Genomic DNA, 20,121 nt, shown 5'->3' on the forward strand with positions numbered 1-20,121 from the left:
AAAAGAGCTTCCAGTTTTACTTCTTCCAGAAATGATCTAGTTTGCATGCAAGCAGAAATATCTGAGGTACTTGCTTCAAAACCGCATTACCAATCTGAACTAAAACATGAATGCAGGCACAGCCGCAATCTGCCTTCCAGTGAAACACCTCCATGGGAACCTGACGCCCAGAGGAAGTTCCAGTGCTAATTTTTCATAACTGTAAAAAATTAAGACCCCAGCTCTGCCCTGAAGTGTTGAACTTACCTGCCGTGGCTGGTTAACCTTTGCTCCTGAAGAAAGCAGCAATCGGATTACATCCAGATAGCCTCCTTGTGCTGCCAGGAAAATTGCAGAAGCTCCATCCTAAGAACAAATACATCCATCTTACACTGTGTTGAAATGACACCATTTTTCCACACAAAACCAAACCAAACTGAATCAAGTTCTCATTCTTAAGCCATTATGCAGTGTAACCGCAGATATACAGCCATGCTTAAGAAATAATTACCAAAATCCAAAGTCTAGTTCATAACAAACTATGGTAACATTTTCATTCAGTATGCACAAGTACTGACTCCCATCATATATCAAACCAAGCATTAAATCCTGGGTCTGAAATACCAAGAGTCTAGTTCATTGAAGCATTGATCTAAAAAACTAGAAACTCATTCCTGTACAGCAATATAGGTTCATTTAGCTTTTATATGTTCGTGCAGAAGTGTTCTGCTACATAGACACATGGTGAAAACACATTCAAGTACTTTGCAAGACTGGAGACTGCAGCACTGAAGTCTGCCCTTGAGGCTGAAGAAGTGAGTACTGTGCCCTACTACTGTGCCAACCCAGCAGCTACCAGGCCACTGCTCTGGCACGCCTTGCAGAAGAGACTTCACCTGTAATATAATAATGTAAAAGTAGCACGTGCAAGACAGAGTATCTCATAGTCCTACCAGAAACCAGCATTTTTCTACAAAAAGCTTGTGAAAGAACAAATTGTGAACAAGTATGGGATTTTATTTTTCCTCAACATGTCTTTCATGTGCAGATGGTCTCAGAATTTGACTTCACAGAAACTTTTTCCTTAGGAAAAAAATTTAAAAGTCATATCTCATTAAGTTTTTTTGATGAAAAATTTTCAAACAGCATTATAATCCATCCAACCAACTAGAAGTGGAAATCTACATTGAGGGTGGGACAGGTGTTTACCCATCCCATATCCACAGCACTCAGCACAGAACATGCTAGGGCAAGTTTTCCCAGTAGGTGAGACTCTTTTATAAAAGTTTAAATAGACACATGAATGATCCCCTTCATCTCAGATGTGCAAGTACAGATCTCATGCCAACTCATGCATATGCTTATCAGAAAATGCAGGGCATTTTAGTGCAAGCCTGTTGTTGACCTTGTTGGCATATCACCATGTTGGGACCGAATGCTGTCATCTGCCGAGAGCTACTGCTTAGCTACTCCTCTTCCTGCAAAACTCAGCACAGACTTAGTGAAGCATGAGCTGAACATAGTGCCCCAGGGGCTTAATCTGGAATGTTTGACCTTGATTTCAAGACAAACAAGAGAGGTGTCTGCTGGCACTACAAATGCACATGCCTGGGCCCTCTGAGGGGCTGTTTTCTCTGGTTGCTATGAGAGTACATGGAATAGGGTGATGGTTCAGGTCTTCTGCAGGTTTCCTCCAGAGACAGGTATAGTGAGAAGACTCCCATCTAGAAAGTAAACAAGGTTGTGTAATAAGAGCTCTTTATTGTATCATCAATCAAGATAGAGAACCTTGGGTTCCCTATTACCCAACTATTTTAAAAATTATTAGGTTTTTGTACTTGATTTGAATTGATGCTGTAATGAGAAAGCTGTTTTGAGGCTATAACATATTTCTGCATGAAATACTGTTTAGTCAGGGTATTCTCTTGTCTTCTCCTCTACCCCTCACATAAATCAATTTAAGATTACAACATCTATTTTGATCATTTGGGGAGGACTACTGAAATGTATGCTCGAAATCCCTCCCATTTGGCTGCCTGCCAGTGAAACTGCCACCCAGACACCACTTTGCAAATGCAGCTTGGTGATGTCCCACAAAAGGAGTCAGGCTATCACTTTTCAAGAGATTGTGTTCTTATAATATTAAGCAGCGGTTTCTCACTGGTTTTGTCCAATGGCTGTGAGCAATACAAATATGTCTCTAAATCCAATTGTAAATATTGCTTATTTCCAGGAAAGACAACAAGGAAGTTATTTTACTGCCTTCACTTCTAGGTAAGTGTCTACAGGTGTGGCAGCATGGCTATTTTTAAACCAAGTGGTAACCCCTGGGATTACCGTGCCGAGGTATGAATCACTGCCCTCAGATTAGAAAGGCAATTGCTATTTGCACAACAGTGAGGGTAGGACACCCTTCTTTATAAATGCAGGGTGAGGACAGCACAGAGGTGGGGATGCCCTGTGCGACCAGTGCACAGCCCCTAGCATGCTGGTGGCTTCTGTAGTCCCTTGGCTCCCACGCATGCTCATGGGAGCTGAGTGTGACAGCATCCTGAATATCCAAACCCCAGTGAAATGGCTGAAAAAATCGTATATCCATGGAGAACGACTTCCTTTTTGTCAGTCTTGAGTGCCCTGGGGTAGGAAAGAGTGATGAGAAGTGGAGGGAAAATACGCTGCTCGTTTCTGTTGAACGCTGAAAAGCTCAATTTATTTGTGTCTCTGTTGGAGTAAATTAAATCCAGTGCTTCTCTGGCTCAATCCAGCTTTCTGAAAAGTCAACTAAACAATGTCAGTTCAGCCATTTTAACCATTCTTTGCCCAAAGCACTGACAAGCTAGAGATGCACAAATACCAAATAACGTAGCTTTAACTGATATTTTTAAAAAAGATTTTAAAGATATTTAAAGATTTTAACTTTACTACTCTTCCTGGAAGAAAACTGATGAACTGATTCTCTAGTACCTCAGAGGCTTTATAGCTATTCACTCTTTTGTTTGCACTGAAAATCATGGTAGAACATGACATGATCTTTTCTTCAAGGCTAATGGATAGTACAAATCTGATCCAGATTTGGTATGTATCCTTCATACAGATAATGAATCAAAAGGCACCCAAATAATCTTTTCTGATTTTGTCCTACTTCTCCCAGGATCATGAAAAGCAGACAGTTAACAAAATTCATGTCTTAAAAGAGCAGAATACTGTAAAACTGCAACGTTTGGCAAATGCTTCTCTGTGCTGGAGCCAGAGTATCCGCTGTTGTCCAACTAACAGCACATTTGTTCCACCACCAGTGTTGTCAATGTTATCTGTGTCAAGTAACTCACATAAAGTTGATCGTGAATGTTGGCACCATGCTTCAGCAGAGTTTCTACTACTTTTGCATGCCCGTACTGACAAGCAGCTAGAAGAGCAGTACCTCCGTCCTGTGAAAAGCAAAGAATGGGTAGAGTCAGATGAGGGCAGGTGCTGAACTGAATAACACCATAAACCAAACAAATTTTAAGGCTCTTCAGAATTTGGCTCACAGCATTTCTGTAGTGACTACCTACTGAATCTTTCATAACTTCAGTATCAAGTCTTGCTCCATAAATCTTTAACCTTGGCTCTGTCACTATAAACATTTTTCTCCTGAGATTTTATTAGTCAGGGACAGAACCAAACAAATTCTGCTTTTTGTTCCTTATCTTTTGCCTTCCCACTGTTCTCTTCACAACTCCAAACTCCTCCATGTCTCTTCCATTTACAACCAAGTCCCTCACCCTTGCCAAGCTCTTCCACCTACTGAAGGATAGCACACCTTTTTCCTGCTCCAAAGCCTGCTGATCATCTACCCCTTTTTGGCCAGAACCTAATGCCCTGTTGTGCCCTGCCTCTCATCTGTTGAGTATTGGCCTGAAGGAGAGTAGGGAGGATACATCTTAAAGCATGCTAGCTAACTGTGGAAGTGTGCATCAGACCAAATCCATGACCACCAGTGAAAGCCACGTTATTTCTGCTGAAGAAGTAATCCTTGCAGGTAGGAGCAATCCCAGGTGGTTATAGTTGCTGCACATCACCACTAAAGGGAGACCTAAGCACATGCATCAAATCCCCCTTGTAGAGCCACTCCCTTGGGAGCGGTCTGAGAAGGGAAACACCTCAGTGTCACTAATGACTCCCAGCCAGCTGAAACCACTAAACCAGCAAATGTGTGTCCTGCCATCTTGTTAAATGCACTATTCCCCTCTCAAAAATTACCCTTATTTCTGCCACTGATATGGAAAGGAAGTTCTTATCTTCTGCTTGGGATGGCACCATGTCATCATGCAAGGATGACGCACACCCCAAGTCATCCACACCAGAGTTCTTCTCTCTCCTTCCCTGCCTTCTCCCTGTCTCAATCCCTTCCTCCACAAGATAAACTAGCTAAAGTATTTCACATAAATGGTTTCTAGAGTTGTTATTAATGTAGGCAGGAGACTGTTTTCCCTCAGACTTGTTCTTTGAAATAGCTTGAACGTTTTGTCTGAAATTTTCCACACAGATCTCCACAAGAGAAGTTACAGGCCAAATGGATCTTTTATGATGGGAAGTGCCAATCAAATTTATTAACCTGTGGTGTTATTTCATGCCTATAACAACCTCATGAAAACTCAAGCTCTGACATGACTGAACTAACCCACAGGGACTGTCTATAGCTACTCTCAAAAACTCATATTCACCCTTCCTCCCTACGACACTGAAAAGCAAACAAGACTTCAGTGTCAGCAAAGTCACAGATGTGAAGTTGTTATGCAACAATCTAAAAATTGCATATTAATTCTGGATTATTTGAGTAAATATACTGTGTAATCAGGTCAGTGGAATTAAGTTACTTATTGCTACAATGAGTCATTAGACTTTCCTGTCAAATTAAACTACCCTAATTTGATCGGAACTGCTGGAACAAAACACAAAAGCAACCACAATGGTTCCTGGATTAAAAAACACCTTATACACGCTTAAAAGACAATGGCAAAAGCTAGTAGCTTCGTGAAACCTATTTCCTGTTTCCAACCAGCTGAGAGCCAGTTTGCTTGAGTAATGAGTTACCAGATCAAAGGGCTACAAACAAAAAACAGTGACATTTTTAAAGACTGTTTTTCCCCAAAGGAAACGGAGAGAGAAAGGTTAATGAGTTAAGAGAGAAACTCTGCTATCCAAATTGCAGATCCTCTGCAGTAAGTCAGGGAAGGATGACTATAGGAAGCTTAAAAATATTGAGGTTCCCCATGTGGAGGGTAAATAGACATGCTCAGTTAGCTGCATATGGGAATAGTTTGTTTGCTTTATGGTCTGTTTTTTTGTTTTCTAAAGTTCTTGTGTTCTCTACAAACTCCTGTTATTTTAAGAAGATTGGTTATTAACATATCTACTGGAGAGAACCAAATGACAGGTCCCAAATAAAAATCAGGCCTGCAAAGCTAACTGCAGTTAGCATAGTGGGGCTGATGCCCAGCGCTTGGAGTACAAGTGTGTGATCCCACCTTTGGAGATGTCACAGCCTGAGGTTTAGGAAGGGAGACATTTCTCGCAGAATATGTCTAAGTGTCTCAAAAGGGTGATCCTGAGCAAGTGTTTGGTTGAATCCAGTGAACAGTTTTAGACAGACAGATTTTTTTGAAAGAATAACACATTTCCATTTAGAATCTTTCAGCCCAGAGTGACCAAGTTTCTTAGATCACCCTGATCAGAGTCCAGGGATCTGAAAAAACCATTGGGTGGTCCCCAGTTCTAGCTGTTCACCCTGAATCAAATATTTACTGGGTCAGAAAGAATTGGGTAACAACTCCTTGGCTCAAAGATTTGGTCTCTAATCAGGAAGACAGCTGAGGTCTAAGACTTGCTCTACCATGTTTCTCCTATGAAGCTGAATACATTCAACAGAAGAGACTGGGATTCATTTGCATGCTCTGCAGTGGGGCTACCACTGTGACAAACAGAGATAGGTCTTTCTGTAAGAAAGGAAAGTTGGGGCCAGGATCTTTTCCACTGACCATGCAGTAAGACAGAACTCAGATAAATCAAGGAATTGTCAAACAGTGCGAAGGTCCATGGTTTCTCAGGAGGAGAAAAACTCAGCCTGCTCTCACCTGTATTGGGCTTCCATCTTTCTTTCTCTTACATTTTCCCCCAGCAACCTCTAGCTGGAGACCTCAGTGTTTTACAGGCCATAGGGAAGACAGAGGAGCAGTTACAAAAAAAAAAAAATAGTAAATGACAGAGTTTTAACGTCCCTTTCAGCCACGTGATTCCCTCTTTCCTTTTTGGCTTCAGCTGAGTAAAAAGCTGAAGCAGCATCTTTGGTACTGCAAGCCTCTTGGAAACTCTGAGCTGGGCAGTGAGTGGGAGCAGGGACATGTGAGCAACCACAGAGGCGCTTCTAGGGCTGCAGTGGGCTGGAGGCTGGTGGTGCAGCTAACAGAAGGCACAGCACCTTGGGTTTATTTCTTGCTCATATCCTTTTTTCTGACACAATGTAGCTTCTATTAATTCTTCACTACAAACCCTTCCAGCTCAGATAGGAGCCAGTTCTCTCAGCTACCTCTGCAATTCTTCCTCTGAAACCATTTTTCTTACTCCCTCACAGTTTGTCCTCCCTACCAGCTGCATATGCAGCAGCTGCCAATCTCCCATGTAAGCACTTGGAACAGCAGCACCTGATAAGACCCTGCTATCTGGGGTAGACTTCCCTATTTGGCTACCTCTTCCTTCACCTCTGTTATCATCACCTGAAAGTAGTTTAGAAATACACGGCATTTTATCATCTCTGAAATATGCTACAAGGGAGGGGAACTGATCTTCTGCAATCACTACATGCTGAAAAATAGCCTCTGACATACCATTTGACCTACAGTATGGCTCAGAAAACATGCCACCATGAAGACCCTTTTAAGAACCCACATGCTTATAACATGTCTCAGAGGAAGAAAAGAGAACATGTTTCAATTTCTGGTGCATACTGTATGTCAGACTGGGACAATACAGAATAGTATTATTGACTAACATGTATTTTATAATACATATAAAATAACCTTCAATAGTACTATTCACTCTCTTTACAACATTATCAATTATTGCTAATTACTTTATTATACTGTTTTAGAATGTGTTTGTTTTGCCTGCCATAGTGAATATCAACTCTAATGATACAAGGAGTAACAAGTATTGAATGCCTATATTAAGATAGTTCTCCAGCACTCTTACCTATGAGTAACAAATGTAGTAATTACAATTTACAGAGAGGTACATGAAAAAGAAGATGTTGGGCTTTGCATTTCCTTTCTTTAAAGTCTCTGTTTTCTACGATACATTCAATTTGATTTCTTATTTCAATTCCACATCTTCATTTATAATAGAAAGTTCTTTGAAATTTGATTAATTTTGCAGTCCCCTTTAAAAACATGCAGGATCAGCCACATCTTTTCCAGCGCTGCTCCCAGCTGAGTGCCTTAATTGGAAAATGCCTTATCTCTGAACCAAAAAGGCATATTTTGTCAACTATATTGTTTCTGGGGTTTGGGGGAGATGGAGGAGCCTGTTATTTTAGTTGCCCATTAATAGAATGATGGTTTGATGGGTTAATTCCAAGCTATGAAAACTGCATCATTAAATTAGAAAACTAAACTGATACAAAACCACATTAGAAGGCCAGTGGAAGATGCATACGGTCAATGCAGCATAGTCTCAATGGTGCCTCCCTCTCTGGTACACACTGCTGCACAAAGTGCAAGTTAGTTTCCCACCCACCCTCAGTCCAAAAATTTGGTGGGTTACCAAAGCCCAGTCTGGAAGCTGTAAGCATTTTGATTCCTGTGTCTAGATCCTCATTTCAGAAGAAGAGCTGCAGTCTCCAAGCAAGGAATGAGAGAAAGATGAACATGGTAATTTCCAGGATAGCTCCCAGCATTAATGATGAATCTAGCAAAGCCCTCATACTACTGTTCAGAGAGAGCAGATCCTTTCAGCAAAGAGGGCATGGACATGATAGCTAACCTCAACTTTTTAAACCAGTGTCACTTTCATCTTGCACAGATTCATTCTAACCGAGCTATCCTTTGTTTAGCTTCTAAGAACCTTTTCAGGCACTATAGCTTGTGTCATACTGTGAGTGCTGAAGTGACTGATACACCTCTTGAAAAGGTGATGAGAAGGAGGGAGGAAGGAGACAGGCATGTTTGATGCTACTGGAAAATAGCCTCACATACACATCACACGCCAGTTTTTCATGTTATGTCCCATGGGAGTTGGTGTTGTCTTATGACCAGCTCAGCTGGAAGTGGCAGAAAACTGGCCTTGAGAGGAAGAGAAACCTTCAGCTTAAAAGATACTTAGAACTGGCACATGGGCCAAGTCAGGTCTGAATTCAGAAGAAGAGGCAGGCAGGAATATGGGTGCTGGGAGCAAAGTTTCAAGGTGAGCAACAGTAGAGCCCAAACCTGCATTTGTCCAAAGATGGAAGCCATTAGGTGCAGCTGAATCCAGGAATATTTTTCTTATCATTTAGATCTTTACCCCCTTTTATCTGCCCTAGTGACTCACGTCAATATATTTTGCATGCGTCATAAAAGATCATACATTGTCATGAAGGATCAGACTATTTTGAGCCTGCTGTTCACTTTCTGGGCCAAGTCTTGGCCTCTTCACAAACTCCTAGTTCACAGGCCGTGGAAAGGTTTGGTGAAAATGTAACTGTCCCTCTAGACAGAATAAGGTACTCAACCTCTGTCTTCCCTCTTTATCAAATTTCCTGCATTCATTGCTTTCCCTCCCTCCGCAAAAACACTGCCCAATTGCATGCTGAACTGCAGTGAGTAGTCCAGGCTATTCCTATGCCTGGGACACCTTTTCTCCTTCAGCATGTCTTTGTGGCCTTTTTATAGGCTAGATGACTCAAAGGACAGTGTAAGTTCACTCACCCATTTGTATACAGCTGAATGCAAGAGAAGATGATCCTCTGAATCTTGCTAACCCTCACCTGTACTCTGAAAAAAAAGACTGAGAAGCAACCTTTATTTTAATGTGCAGCTTCTCCCAATAACTCTGTTCCTCATGAGATTATCCAGCACTTTAAAACCCAGCTGTTGTATTTAACATTGCAACCTCCTGCACTGCCAAGTTCCACAGCTGCACTCCGTGTTATGTTAAACAGCCACAATTTCATTCATGTTTTTAAATTTACTGATTGCTGCTGTGGTCAGAGAGTTGCTTACTACAAGCACAGCTCCCTGGAGTACCGGCATCCTACTGTATGGGCATGTGTGGACTCTGGCCACAAAACCTCAGGATTTTTAGTCCCTGGAGCATAAGGAATTGAGTCTCTGATGTTCCATCAATTCCCTTAGTATTTAAAGCCTGTATTTCCAGGGAATCTAGAAAGCAGGTATGGGTTGAGGGAATCATTGAAATCACAGAATATAATACGTTGAAAAATTGGTTACAGTGGGGTAAAGAACTATTCCTTTGTCTTCAAACACATTGGTATGGATCCCAGGGTGACTGGCAAGTGTCCTCCTGAGATTATGGGAATGCTCCAAAATGTGGCCAGTATGTCAAGGAGAAGAATATTTAATGAAAATATGTTGCTTTTGGTTTTGTTTGCTGAAAGCAGAGGTGCTAGTACTGCCTTGGGCAAAGAAACTGAGTTGATGTACTGCTGTCAGTGATGAACTGCTGTTCTTGATACTGTTCACCCCATGAGGAGTAATGAACTAGACCCAGGCTCTGCTGTCTGTGCTTCTGGCTATTCTAGGAAGATTTTGAAAAAGAACCTGCCTGAACAAAGAAATAGAAGCTCTGAGGTGCATTTCATCTTCTTGTCACAGATGCGTATATGTGAATTTAGGGAGGACTGAAGCCATTGCACTCTTATGTGTCCTATGGTGGTATGCAGAGACATCACAATGTAGATGAAATTTCAGTCTATGCAAATGAAGTACATATACACCTAAAATGGGATCCTACCTAATATGTACAAAAAGACCCTTTCTTCTTGTATTGGAGGATGGCTTAAGAGAAAAGACTGATATCACTAGTAAGGGACTGATCTTTGATCAACTTATGCCATTAAGTCTAGGTAGTAAAAGCTAGTCCCAAGTTAATATTTTCACAATATATTGCATTACTCATATTACTCAGAAAATATTCAAGTGAGGAAATCCTTTTATCATCCTCCTGCTGCCATGTCATGTTTCATGTGAATAGGAAAAAACAGCCCTGGTTGTCAGAATGTATCAGCATGCAAAAATAGACCCATCATCTTACTTTATTCTTAAATTCAGTGGAGGCTCCAAATTCAAAGAGAAACTTCACTACATCGTTGTGGCCTTGCTGTGCAGCAAAGAACAGAGAAGTTGCACCTGACTGTAAGGAAAGAATGGATTAAAAAAGCCCCAAACACATAACACGCTTGACTGAAGTACAGACGTTACAAATTAAAAAGTATTGAGCACAGTCAGTTTAATACCAGCGGAAAAGACATGATGATTTTGAGGACTTCAGAGGACACCAGGTATCTTGGGTCAGTTTTGTTCTCATTGCACTGAGAAATCTGTCCAGCATCATACATTTGAGTAAAACCCAAGTTTTGCAAGGGGCTTCTAAACGGAGTTTCTAATATGGACCTCTTAGGATTCACTCACTTCTACCCAGTCACCAGATAGGGAAAGCAAGCCCAGAGTGAGAAAAGAACAACAGAGGAACAGCCAACTTGAAACCAACCCTTACTCCACCTGCCAGCACAACCTGAGACAAAAAGGAGCATGGGATGGATTTGGATCAGGGTGTGAAAAGACCAGGGAAATGGTTATTTGGTACAGCAGAGCTCCACCTTGCTTGACTCTCTGCTGACCAAATGTGACTGCTGTTGGCGTAAGTCATCCTTTGTCTCTTGCAGCAGTAGATCCCCATCCAGCCAAGCAGCCTGCAAGCAACTATAACCAGCCCTGCAACTCCTGCTTTCCCTTAAACTCACTGAAATCCCTATTTTATACTAGTATAAAATACTGTCATTAACACGTGAGTAAACCAGGACCCAGAAAATGAATATGTAAGATTTTAATGGCTGGACAGAAGGGAAAGGGAAAGGAAGGGGATGGGAAAGGGAAGGGAAAAGGAAGGGAAGGGCAGACAGACAAGCAGGCTTTCCTGACTTTGGGCTCTTCCATCCCATGTAGAAGGTTTAGGAAAAGGGAGCTACACATGAAATTCACTCCACTGCCAAAAGCCTTTACAATAGCACATGGCACCTTGACACAATTTCAGAGCCCCCTCTCCCAGAGGCACTCATGAGGCTCTCACTTCCCTGAGCTTCACAACAACTTCAGAGTACAACAGCACTGGTTTGAGTATGTGGATTTAATTTCAGAACAGTGCTGTTGGTCTTTAGGCCTTAAACTTCATCTGTTTTGCTTTCTCTCTGCAACAAAGTGGTTTTGGAGGATTTCAGTGTTTCTCTTTTTGTTGTCTTGATGAATCAGTATGTCTTGAATGATACTCAAAGGCAGCTCCATGAAACTGTTCTCACCTTTCCTTTTGTTGTTACTTTTCAAGCAATATTTACCTAAGGGAAGGGACATGTTTAAATACATGTTTTGTTGGAACAGGACCCCACTGAAAGACACTGACAATCATGGTTAGAGCAAGTTGAGGCCAGTAAGTGCAAAGACACTTATATCATCAAACATGGCATTCACTGACTCAGTAACTTGCAGACGTCATCATGAGATTAATGCTCTAGTTCCAGGTTACCAAGCAAAGTGAGAAACATTGGCTTGCATTGTTAAAGTGACGAGCATACAGACCAGAGAGGCTGCAGGTACTTCTTACAATCATTTGCACAGAGTATGAGGGGAAAGCACTTTCCCAAAACCAGCCACTGACATTGTTCCTTCCACAAGCAAGCATGTCATGGTGCAAGAGATGCCTTGAATGCAAAGCAGAGATGCAGGGAAAAGTATGGGTGATTAAACTGTGTGATCGTTAGAGATGACTCAGCTCAGACTAAGAGGCAGAAACTCCAAAGCATACTGAGTCAAAATAATCCCCAGGGCTAGCAATGGTATCCACTCCATTTTAATGACCAGACTCTGCAAACCAAAAGGTAAAGGACTTCTCCTTATCATTTATCCCATTCAGAGAGCTGGAAATTACTGTGCCAATAAGTAAAACTGCAGATGCATAAATGCTGTAACCCTGGGGGGATTACATCTCAGATGTAACTGCCCATGATCAACCAGATGTGCTGGAAATGTTTGATGATTTATTTATAAATGTAACACTGGCATCTAATTTTCTGTTATAAACTCCAGACATCTGATTCCTTGACCCTGTTTATACATGCACTGCACAGCAACTGAGAAATAAGCAATTGACAAAAAGCAACAGACAACACTCTTTTATTGTTTGTAATAAACCAAGGGTCACTTAATCAATCCCTGTTTGAATGCAGAACTTCTCCTACCTCTCTCTGCAGATTGATATCTGCTCCTTGCAACACCAATTCCCGTACACAATCTATGTGGCCATAGTAAGATGCTACCATCAGAGCTGTCGTGCCAAGCTGGGAGAAAGGAAAAACAAGTCAGTATCTTCAACAAACACCTTCAACAATGAATCAGGCTGTCTGGAAGAGACAGCACCTCTTCTGGAAAGCTGAAGGAAACTTAGGATCATTGAAAAACTTGCTGTAATTTAAAACTTACTATCAAGAATACTTTGAAAATGAGCAATTAGCAGCTGTTAAAGCAAAATCATTACAGACTTGCCTGCAGTGATCAGGCCTGACCAAGTATGTATGCAATGACTTTGCCTTATTGTCTCAAAATAAGTGCAACAAGAATAACAAGAATGTTTTTTGTTTATACGCAGCATTTTTATCAGAGAATCCCAAAGATCTTTGCATCATTTTCAGAAGAATAACCTTAGGCACAGGAGCTGAGTGACTTGGCTGAGTCACTTAATTCTGAGTCATAGTCAGGAGTAAGGTCCAGGTGATTTGAATATTAATTCCCTATCCAAACAATGAGAGCAAACTCACTCTGTGACTCTTCCCGTTACATGAGACAACTTTCCATACCAGAACTGTGTTCAAGTTCTCTTAGTACACCATAAGGTCAATGCTCCAGTGAACCAAGTAAGATTTAAACTATATATATGTGGTGTATGGACAATGCATAGATGAGTAAGGATGTAACTCATCCTTCTAAAACATTCACGCACACCCGTTCAATTTAAAGAAGGAAGGTGACATTACAAAAACGGAGCGTGCAGCCTTAATCCGACAAAAATATTTTAGTCTAGAAAATGTGTATGCCTGATGTAATTAATAAGTCAGGATATTTTATAGTGCATTGTAAAAATTCTTGACCGAAGTTAGCCGTCTTTTGAGAAAAAATGAGCAGTAGTGGACCTTATTTCTTTACATCAATCTCTGTCCTGTTTACCTCATATCCCCATCTGAACATTCTTCCCTCCCTATCAGAATGACAGTCATAGCATTAGCTCCGGAAGTACTGCAGGACAAATACTTGCCTACAGGACAAAAATGAAATTAAAATTAAAAGACAGCTTGAAGTCAATGGGCTTAGAAAATCTCTTGCACTTTGAAAGTATTCAAAGTGAGAGAAACTGTGGCAGGTTCATGTTTCAGGTTGGAAGTGGCACTAATCCTGTGCAACACAGGCACAACTCTCAGTAAGTCAGTCCCAGCACCAAAGAAACCTGGGAACTTCTCAACCTTGGTTTTCCCCTGCTTTTTGCCATAGCTTAGTACAGTCAAGTACCTCTCCATATGTTGTAGGCAGAATAGCAAGACTTATCTGTGTTTTCAAGCCATTTCTAATCTCAAAACTAATTGCAACCCATGCCAATTACAGATTACAGTAAGGAAATCCCCATGAATCCTATCTGTCACGTGTCTGGGCTCCTATTTGCTTGGCAGCCTTACTCTGCCTTCCTGCTGGTGCCAAGTCCAGGAGATACCGGCTGGGGGAGGAAAAAGTTAGGCCAGCAGTTCTTCTAATTATGAGAGCTCTGCTAGCTGACAGAATCATTGCTACCTGGGCTCAGTTGAGTTGACTCTTCATCATGATCTATTACTACAATGACATTTTCTTGCAAAGAGAAGCCTGAGGTGCTAGGATCTCTGTTTTTAATGTCAGCACCACAAATAACTGTGTAAGACACATTTTTGAGCACTGGCAAATTCCTAACCCCTTGCCACTGATGTAAATCATCACACTATTTTATCTTGAGTTTCAAACTTGCTTCCTGACAAGAGAAAGTTTTAAATCACCCCTAAGTGCCATAAGACTCTCAAATGTCTCATGTTAGATGCCTGCCACACCCTCAGTGCAGTGGGCTATGGAAAGCGATGTAAAATCAGCGCCGTGGGTATAGGTGCTTTGTGTGCATACGCTGTCTTTGCAGTCCACATCTACTCGCCCACTGTTCAGCAGCAGCTGGAGAAGAGCCAGGTTTCCTTTTCTCGCAGCCCAAAACGCAGCATTGGCAAGTGGTGTTTCTTTCTGGTGAAAAAAAACAAAAGGCAGAACTAAAACACATAGGAAGATACACTGGACAAACATACATGCAAATTCTGCATTCAAGGCAAGCAAGTTTTAGCTTAGTATGCTGTTCTTTCAAAACCAGACCGTGGAAGGGAAGCTAACGTAATTTCTTTGTGCAATTAAAGAGATCGGTCTCCCTGTGCTACCTCATGTTGTTTCACGTCTTCCCCGTGTCCATGGCAGCCTATGACTCTTAGCTTGCTGTGTAATGAGAGGACAACGCTAGTCCAGATCCCCAGGGAAACATCACAGAAAACAACGTGCTAACTGGTACCTGTATTGTCTGCTTCTGTGGTGGGGCTGGGCACAGTTAGAGAGGCTGAATCATCCTGCTGACATGTCCTGCTGCAGGATGGGTTTCAGGTTAGCCCGTTGCCATCTCCTTTTCTGCACATAGAGTCCCAATACAGGAAAAGTATCGCTCATGCATCTCCTATACTGTTTGGTCTGTCTCCTCCCTGGAATAACATCCTGTAACTGTGGGCACATGAGATATCTCCTGGGTGATGCTAGAAAAAAAAAAATGCTAAAATCTTGCTGTCTATATAGACTTAGGGATTCATTTACTAGGTATGCAAGGCAATATGTAAGGCAAAATTGGGAAACTCTGAAATCTAGGTAACACAGGCCACTGTTAAACAAATTAGTAGTAATACAATAATCTTTTGAGACTTTCCTAGTCCTAGAAACAATGTCACAGTGTGACTTTTGGGTAGGAGCAAAACATCACTGCCCAGCATAGGAGGAGGACAGCAGAAAGACACAGACTTTTCTCCTGACCTCCTTATCTGATCCATGCAGGCAGCTGCCAGAAGGCTGCCCTGACAGGTAATCACTGCAACATGTAAAGTGTGGAGGGGAAACAACACTGTAATGGCAACAGCACTTATTCTAGAGCAGGCTCATGCCACTGATTTTTTAGTAAGGCCCCAAACTACCAACAGTTTATTAAAGCGTCGTTGCACCGATAGACATCTTAGACCACAACGGTGTCAAAAATACCCGGGGGCCTTGTTCTCCAATAACTCCTTCCTTCAGGATAAGACAAAGAGAGTGCAGAGTAGATATAAAAGTCAATCATTCTGCTTCAGAAAATGTAATACACACTTCTCCATGTCTAAATGTCAATGCACACGTGTAATGTGGTAGAGAATCAGGATTGAATGGTTTATGGTTGATAGTTAAAATGCATGCATAGAGCAGAGTTTAAATTGCTTCCTTCTCTGACATGCAGGTAATAAACCTCGCAGAAACCAGCAGACACAAGACCAATCTTGTGTGAATCTATCCCAGATCTATCGCACTGAGACACTTTCCACGAGATGCATTTTTAATATTCATAGGTTGGAAAATTGGCAGCTGTTTGAGATGAGAGAAGTTTCAACCATTCAATAAATTATAAGACACTTCCTATAAATTGATAGTGGTATTTCTTGTGCCAGCACACACAGGAGCAGGAGTCTGAAAAATTTAGCAAGCGCAATAGGCTAAATTCTGATCTACCTTTTACAGCTAATACATTTCCCCTGGTGAATTAGTAGATAATGTTGATCAAAGCAGAGCTACCAGTTTACACCCTCCTTGCTGGCAAAACAGTAGTGTTTTCCTATCTTTACCCTTAAAACCACTAAAATTTTATGCAAAAGCAAACAATTAACCTAAACACACAGTGGCCCATGTTGCCCTTTTTGTTCCGAATTATTAGGCAGACATTTATTTGTAGAGCTGGTAGTTAGGAATATCATCTTATTGTCTTTATTATGATATTCAGTGGAAAGTAGGAGAATGGTATTTAGACCTTACAGAATGGGAAATCAAATTCCTTACCTTTTCTTGTCTCACTCTATCGCTTAAAGTTTTAGAAAGCTTTTGGGTATGTCAATATATCCATATAGGGAAAGATTTATTTCATCCAAACCGGTTTGCACTATGAAGGCACAGTAGCAATGTGACCGCATTTTATTATGCCTACAATACAACAACGCCTTTATTGATCAAGTAGGCAGGAACTGGAATCAATATTCAGGAACTCTTTACCTGTTTTCATCAGCTTACATCAGGAGACAACTAAGTTGCCAGTGTTACCCTAGTCTGGAAGTAGGAGTCCAAAGTCTTTAGCCTTATGAGTCATAAATTCCTATCTCTTTTTTTCCCCTGTAATTCTTTCAGTAGCTCTCCAGCAACGTTGTCCTCATACTTTGGATCAGACCCAAGGAATGGAAGAATTTTCCAGTGCATCAAGGACACAAAATCAGGTTTTTCCCAGTGGTGCTTTTGACCCAATTTGGAATGACTGCTGTCAGTACTTGTATTTCCCCTCGTGCCCTCACATTGCTGGGGATTCCTTGTTTAAAAGTAGAGTATACAGCACACTCAGACCATCAACCATGTAGTGATTAGATAATAAAAGCAAACACAAATCTGAGGCATTTTACCTGCTCAGGTGAATAGAATGTACAAAATCATTCAGATGACCTGGGCACCCTACAAGGACAGCCTCAAGGAATACCATGTGGTAATTTCTCTTCAAACCAAGAATCTGTACCTCTATGCTCTTCATTTTCAGGTGATATCAACAATACTGACATCACTGGTAGGCAAAATGTAAAACACTACTTTGGGATTAATAATCTGATTAATTGAATAATTTTTGAGCAATAAATGGGTTTTAAACTGCAGGATGTGACATAAGCCTTGACTGCTGTTGTTCAGTTATGAACTCAATCCTGTCTCATCAGATAGTTAGGGGGAGGTAATGTTGAATTTCAAGAGATTAACTGGATACAATTTTTATGTAATTCTTATTATAAAGCTAGTCTGCTCCTAAAGCTTCCTTAAAGTAAACAACTGATCCTCAGCATTGACAGTCTGGGAACAGAACATAATAAATGTTTGAAAAAGTGATTAGCTAATAGCTTTGGTGAAAATGACATGTTTCATTATGTCATTTGCTTCAGTATCAGCAACTTTCAGGATACAATTTCCTCCCCTTCATCAAGATCTCTAAAGTATTATTTCAAACTTTGTCTCTGCTATTCATTTCAGTTGTTTATATGCTTCTGCAAGAGCCCAAAGATCCAAAAAAGCTGGCATTATGTTCATGCTGTGTTGACATTAAGCAAAAATACTTATTCAAAAATGGCCTAGAGGAAAATATATGTTATAAATCTGCCAAGAGCATTTTTATGCAGGAATACAGAAAACATAAAATGTGATTATGTATCTGTATGTGTCATTTTAAGAATACTGAGGGGGAAAGTATTTAAATGCTGTGATCAGCAGCTCCCACTCCCTGCCCTACGTTTGACTTACTGTTTGCAGAGAAGAGGCAGGTCGCAGTGGGGTAACAGCTGAGGAGGAAGACTACAGTTCTTAAACAGCGATCTTGAAGATGAAAGAATAGGCAAAGAAAAAGAAAAGAGAGGAGAAAGAGAACACTAGCCCAGCAGCTTGTTCCTTGTACTGTCAAAATACAAGAAAATTCCCTTTTCTTTCTCAGTTTCCAAACGGATGGAAAGGAGGAGTTGAGTAAAAAGTTTCAAGAAGAAGAACTGGAAATCAGGATCAAGAATAATGCAATGGAAAGTGTTAATGGGACTTTGGAGGAAAGAGAGAGGACTTCATTAGATAGCAATACATCTTACATGAAGGATCCTGATAAAGAAAGGTCATTCAAGATATAAATGTAAATTTAGACAGGCAATAGCTCGTAGAAGAAGAGTATTCATGTGTATAAACAGTGAGAAAGAAAGATAAAGCCTATCTCATGGGTAAGTAGAATAGTAAGATGAATAGACAGCAGCAAACAGAGATGGTAGGAATCCAAGGTAAGTACAGAGTCTTCTGGGAGAAAGAGAAAATGCCAGGCAAGAAGATAGAAAAGAGAGAAAGCAGAGAGAGGTGGGGGCTGTGGTTCTCCAGAGGGAGAGGGAGCAGGCATTGAGCTACCTTGAATGGGAGTACTTGAGGAATCAGAAAGTGAGAAGTAGAGCACTGAAAAGGAGCTGATAGGGACAGAACAGAAAAGAAGACCTGCAGGTCAAGGTAAAAACCCAAGGAGGCCACAAAAGGAGAAGGCAGCAAGAAAAAGGGCTGGCACCACCAGGAACATGGGACTAGCATCCTTTAGGGTGGGTGCCTGTCAGAAATGAAGGTGGGAAAAAACTCAAAGACAGAGTGGAGGGACATTCTTACTTAGAGACAGTCTAAGAAAAAAAAAAAAAAGCAGGCATGAAACCAATGCAGGACCAAAAAGGGGATGACCACAGAGATTTCACCACCCAGCGTCAGGCCGAGCTGTGCTGTGAGCAAAGGTACCCTGCTCCCTGCCACATCAGGGCTTGAACTGCAGGTGGGAACCACCTGCTGCACCACCATCAAACGACAGTCACGGTGCCACCGCTGCAGCACCAGAGCTCCCGTGGGGAGACACGCTCGCAGGACTGAGAGGCAAGTACAGGGAGCGAGCCGTCAAATAAAGCAATGCAACACAAGCAACATGGCAAAGGACTGGCACAGAGCTGGTGATCAATAAGAGAAGGGCAAGCACAGCATCCAGAAAGTGCGTAACAGGGAAGAAGATGTACAGCTAGCATAAATATTATCCATTAGCATCAGTAAATTGCTGCTTGCTTCCCTCTTTGCCAATTGATTTTATTAATCCTGTCCTCAGATTAAAAAACTTCTTTTCAGGCAGTCTTTTGAAAATGACTGCTCTTGCCTGGTTTTGGATGGAAAAAGTACAAAAAGTGACAGGAATCACAGACAGACAAGGGAACGAACCAGCCTGGCTTCAGTGGCCACCACAGCCTGAACGAAGAGCACGGATAAACGCTGCCTCCCAACTATTACACAACCAGCACTAGCAGAGATGATCGGAAAAGTGAAGAGGAGGCTCCTGACTGCACCAAAGCCCACAGCGCTGAGCCTGGCCACCCTGAAGCCGACGTAAAGCTTCATGGAAGCTTGCAGTTTATGTAACCCGAACCATGCACCCTTTTGGGATGTCAGCGCTGGGAAGCACCCGCTCCATCAGCTGCCACCGCAGCACTCCCAGGGCACCCCATAGCCCGGGAAGGACGTTTCTGTTCTCTTTCCTTCCGCCCTCAAACACCCCCTTTTTTCCTAAAAAACACAAATAAATCCCTAAATCCAAGAATATAACGGAGCATTTCTCGGGCTGCCGGCACCGCAAGCACAAAACGAGAGGCCAAACGCGCATCCCCCCCCTCCCCGCCCCAGCGCCCGGCTCACCTTGAACGACATCCTGCACATCGCAGCGCCCCGCCTCCGCGCCCCTCCGCGCTGCTCCGCGCAGCTCCGCGCAGCCCCGCGCTGCTCCGCGCAGCTCCGCGCCGATCCGCGCCCCGGGGCTGCGCGGGGCCGGGGCGGGGCGCGGCGTGGGGCCGGCGCCTCCCTCCCGCATGACTTGATGCTCGTGGGTTTCTGGCTATTACTCCCCTTTGAGGGCTTGTTGGGGGAGAAAGTGCTGTGTGTGTGTGTAGGGATTACTTATTTATTTAGTATTATTAATTATTATTGTTTATTATTA

At 42.0% G+C, this 20,121-nt stretch overlaps 1 protein-coding gene across 2 annotated transcripts in view; it reads right to left on the reverse strand.

Moving 5' to 3' along the window:
- The window catches only part of ANKRD29 (ankyrin repeat domain 29), a 34,038-nt gene extending 14,171 nt beyond the window's left edge, over nt 1–19,867 (reverse strand). For both annotated transcript variants that reach the window (XR_012630308.1, XM_074879660.1), the window contains exons 1-6: nt 19,824–19,867; nt 14,418–14,528; nt 12,464–12,562; nt 10,267–10,365; nt 3,309–3,407; nt 247–345 (exon numbers count right to left, since the gene is read on the reverse strand). Coding sequence is in view for 1 of the 2 variants with exons in the window: in XM_074879660.1 (XP_074735761.1) it covers nt 247–345; nt 3,309–3,407; nt 10,267–10,365; nt 12,464–12,562; nt 14,418–14,528; nt 19,824–19,844 (528 nt within the window). In the remaining variant the exon portion in view is untranslated. The remainder of the gene's footprint in view (nt 1–246; nt 346–3,308; nt 3,408–10,266; nt 10,366–12,463; nt 12,563–14,417; nt 14,529–19,823) is intronic.
- Between the last annotated feature and the right edge of the window lie 254 nt (nt 19,868–20,121).

The sequence above is a fragment of the Strix uralensis genome, chromosome 1, assembly GCF_047716275.1.
Source record: "Strix uralensis isolate ZFMK-TIS-50842 chromosome 1, bStrUra1, whole genome shotgun sequence".
NCBI lineage: Eukaryota > Metazoa > Chordata > Aves > Strigiformes > Strigidae > Strix > Strix uralensis.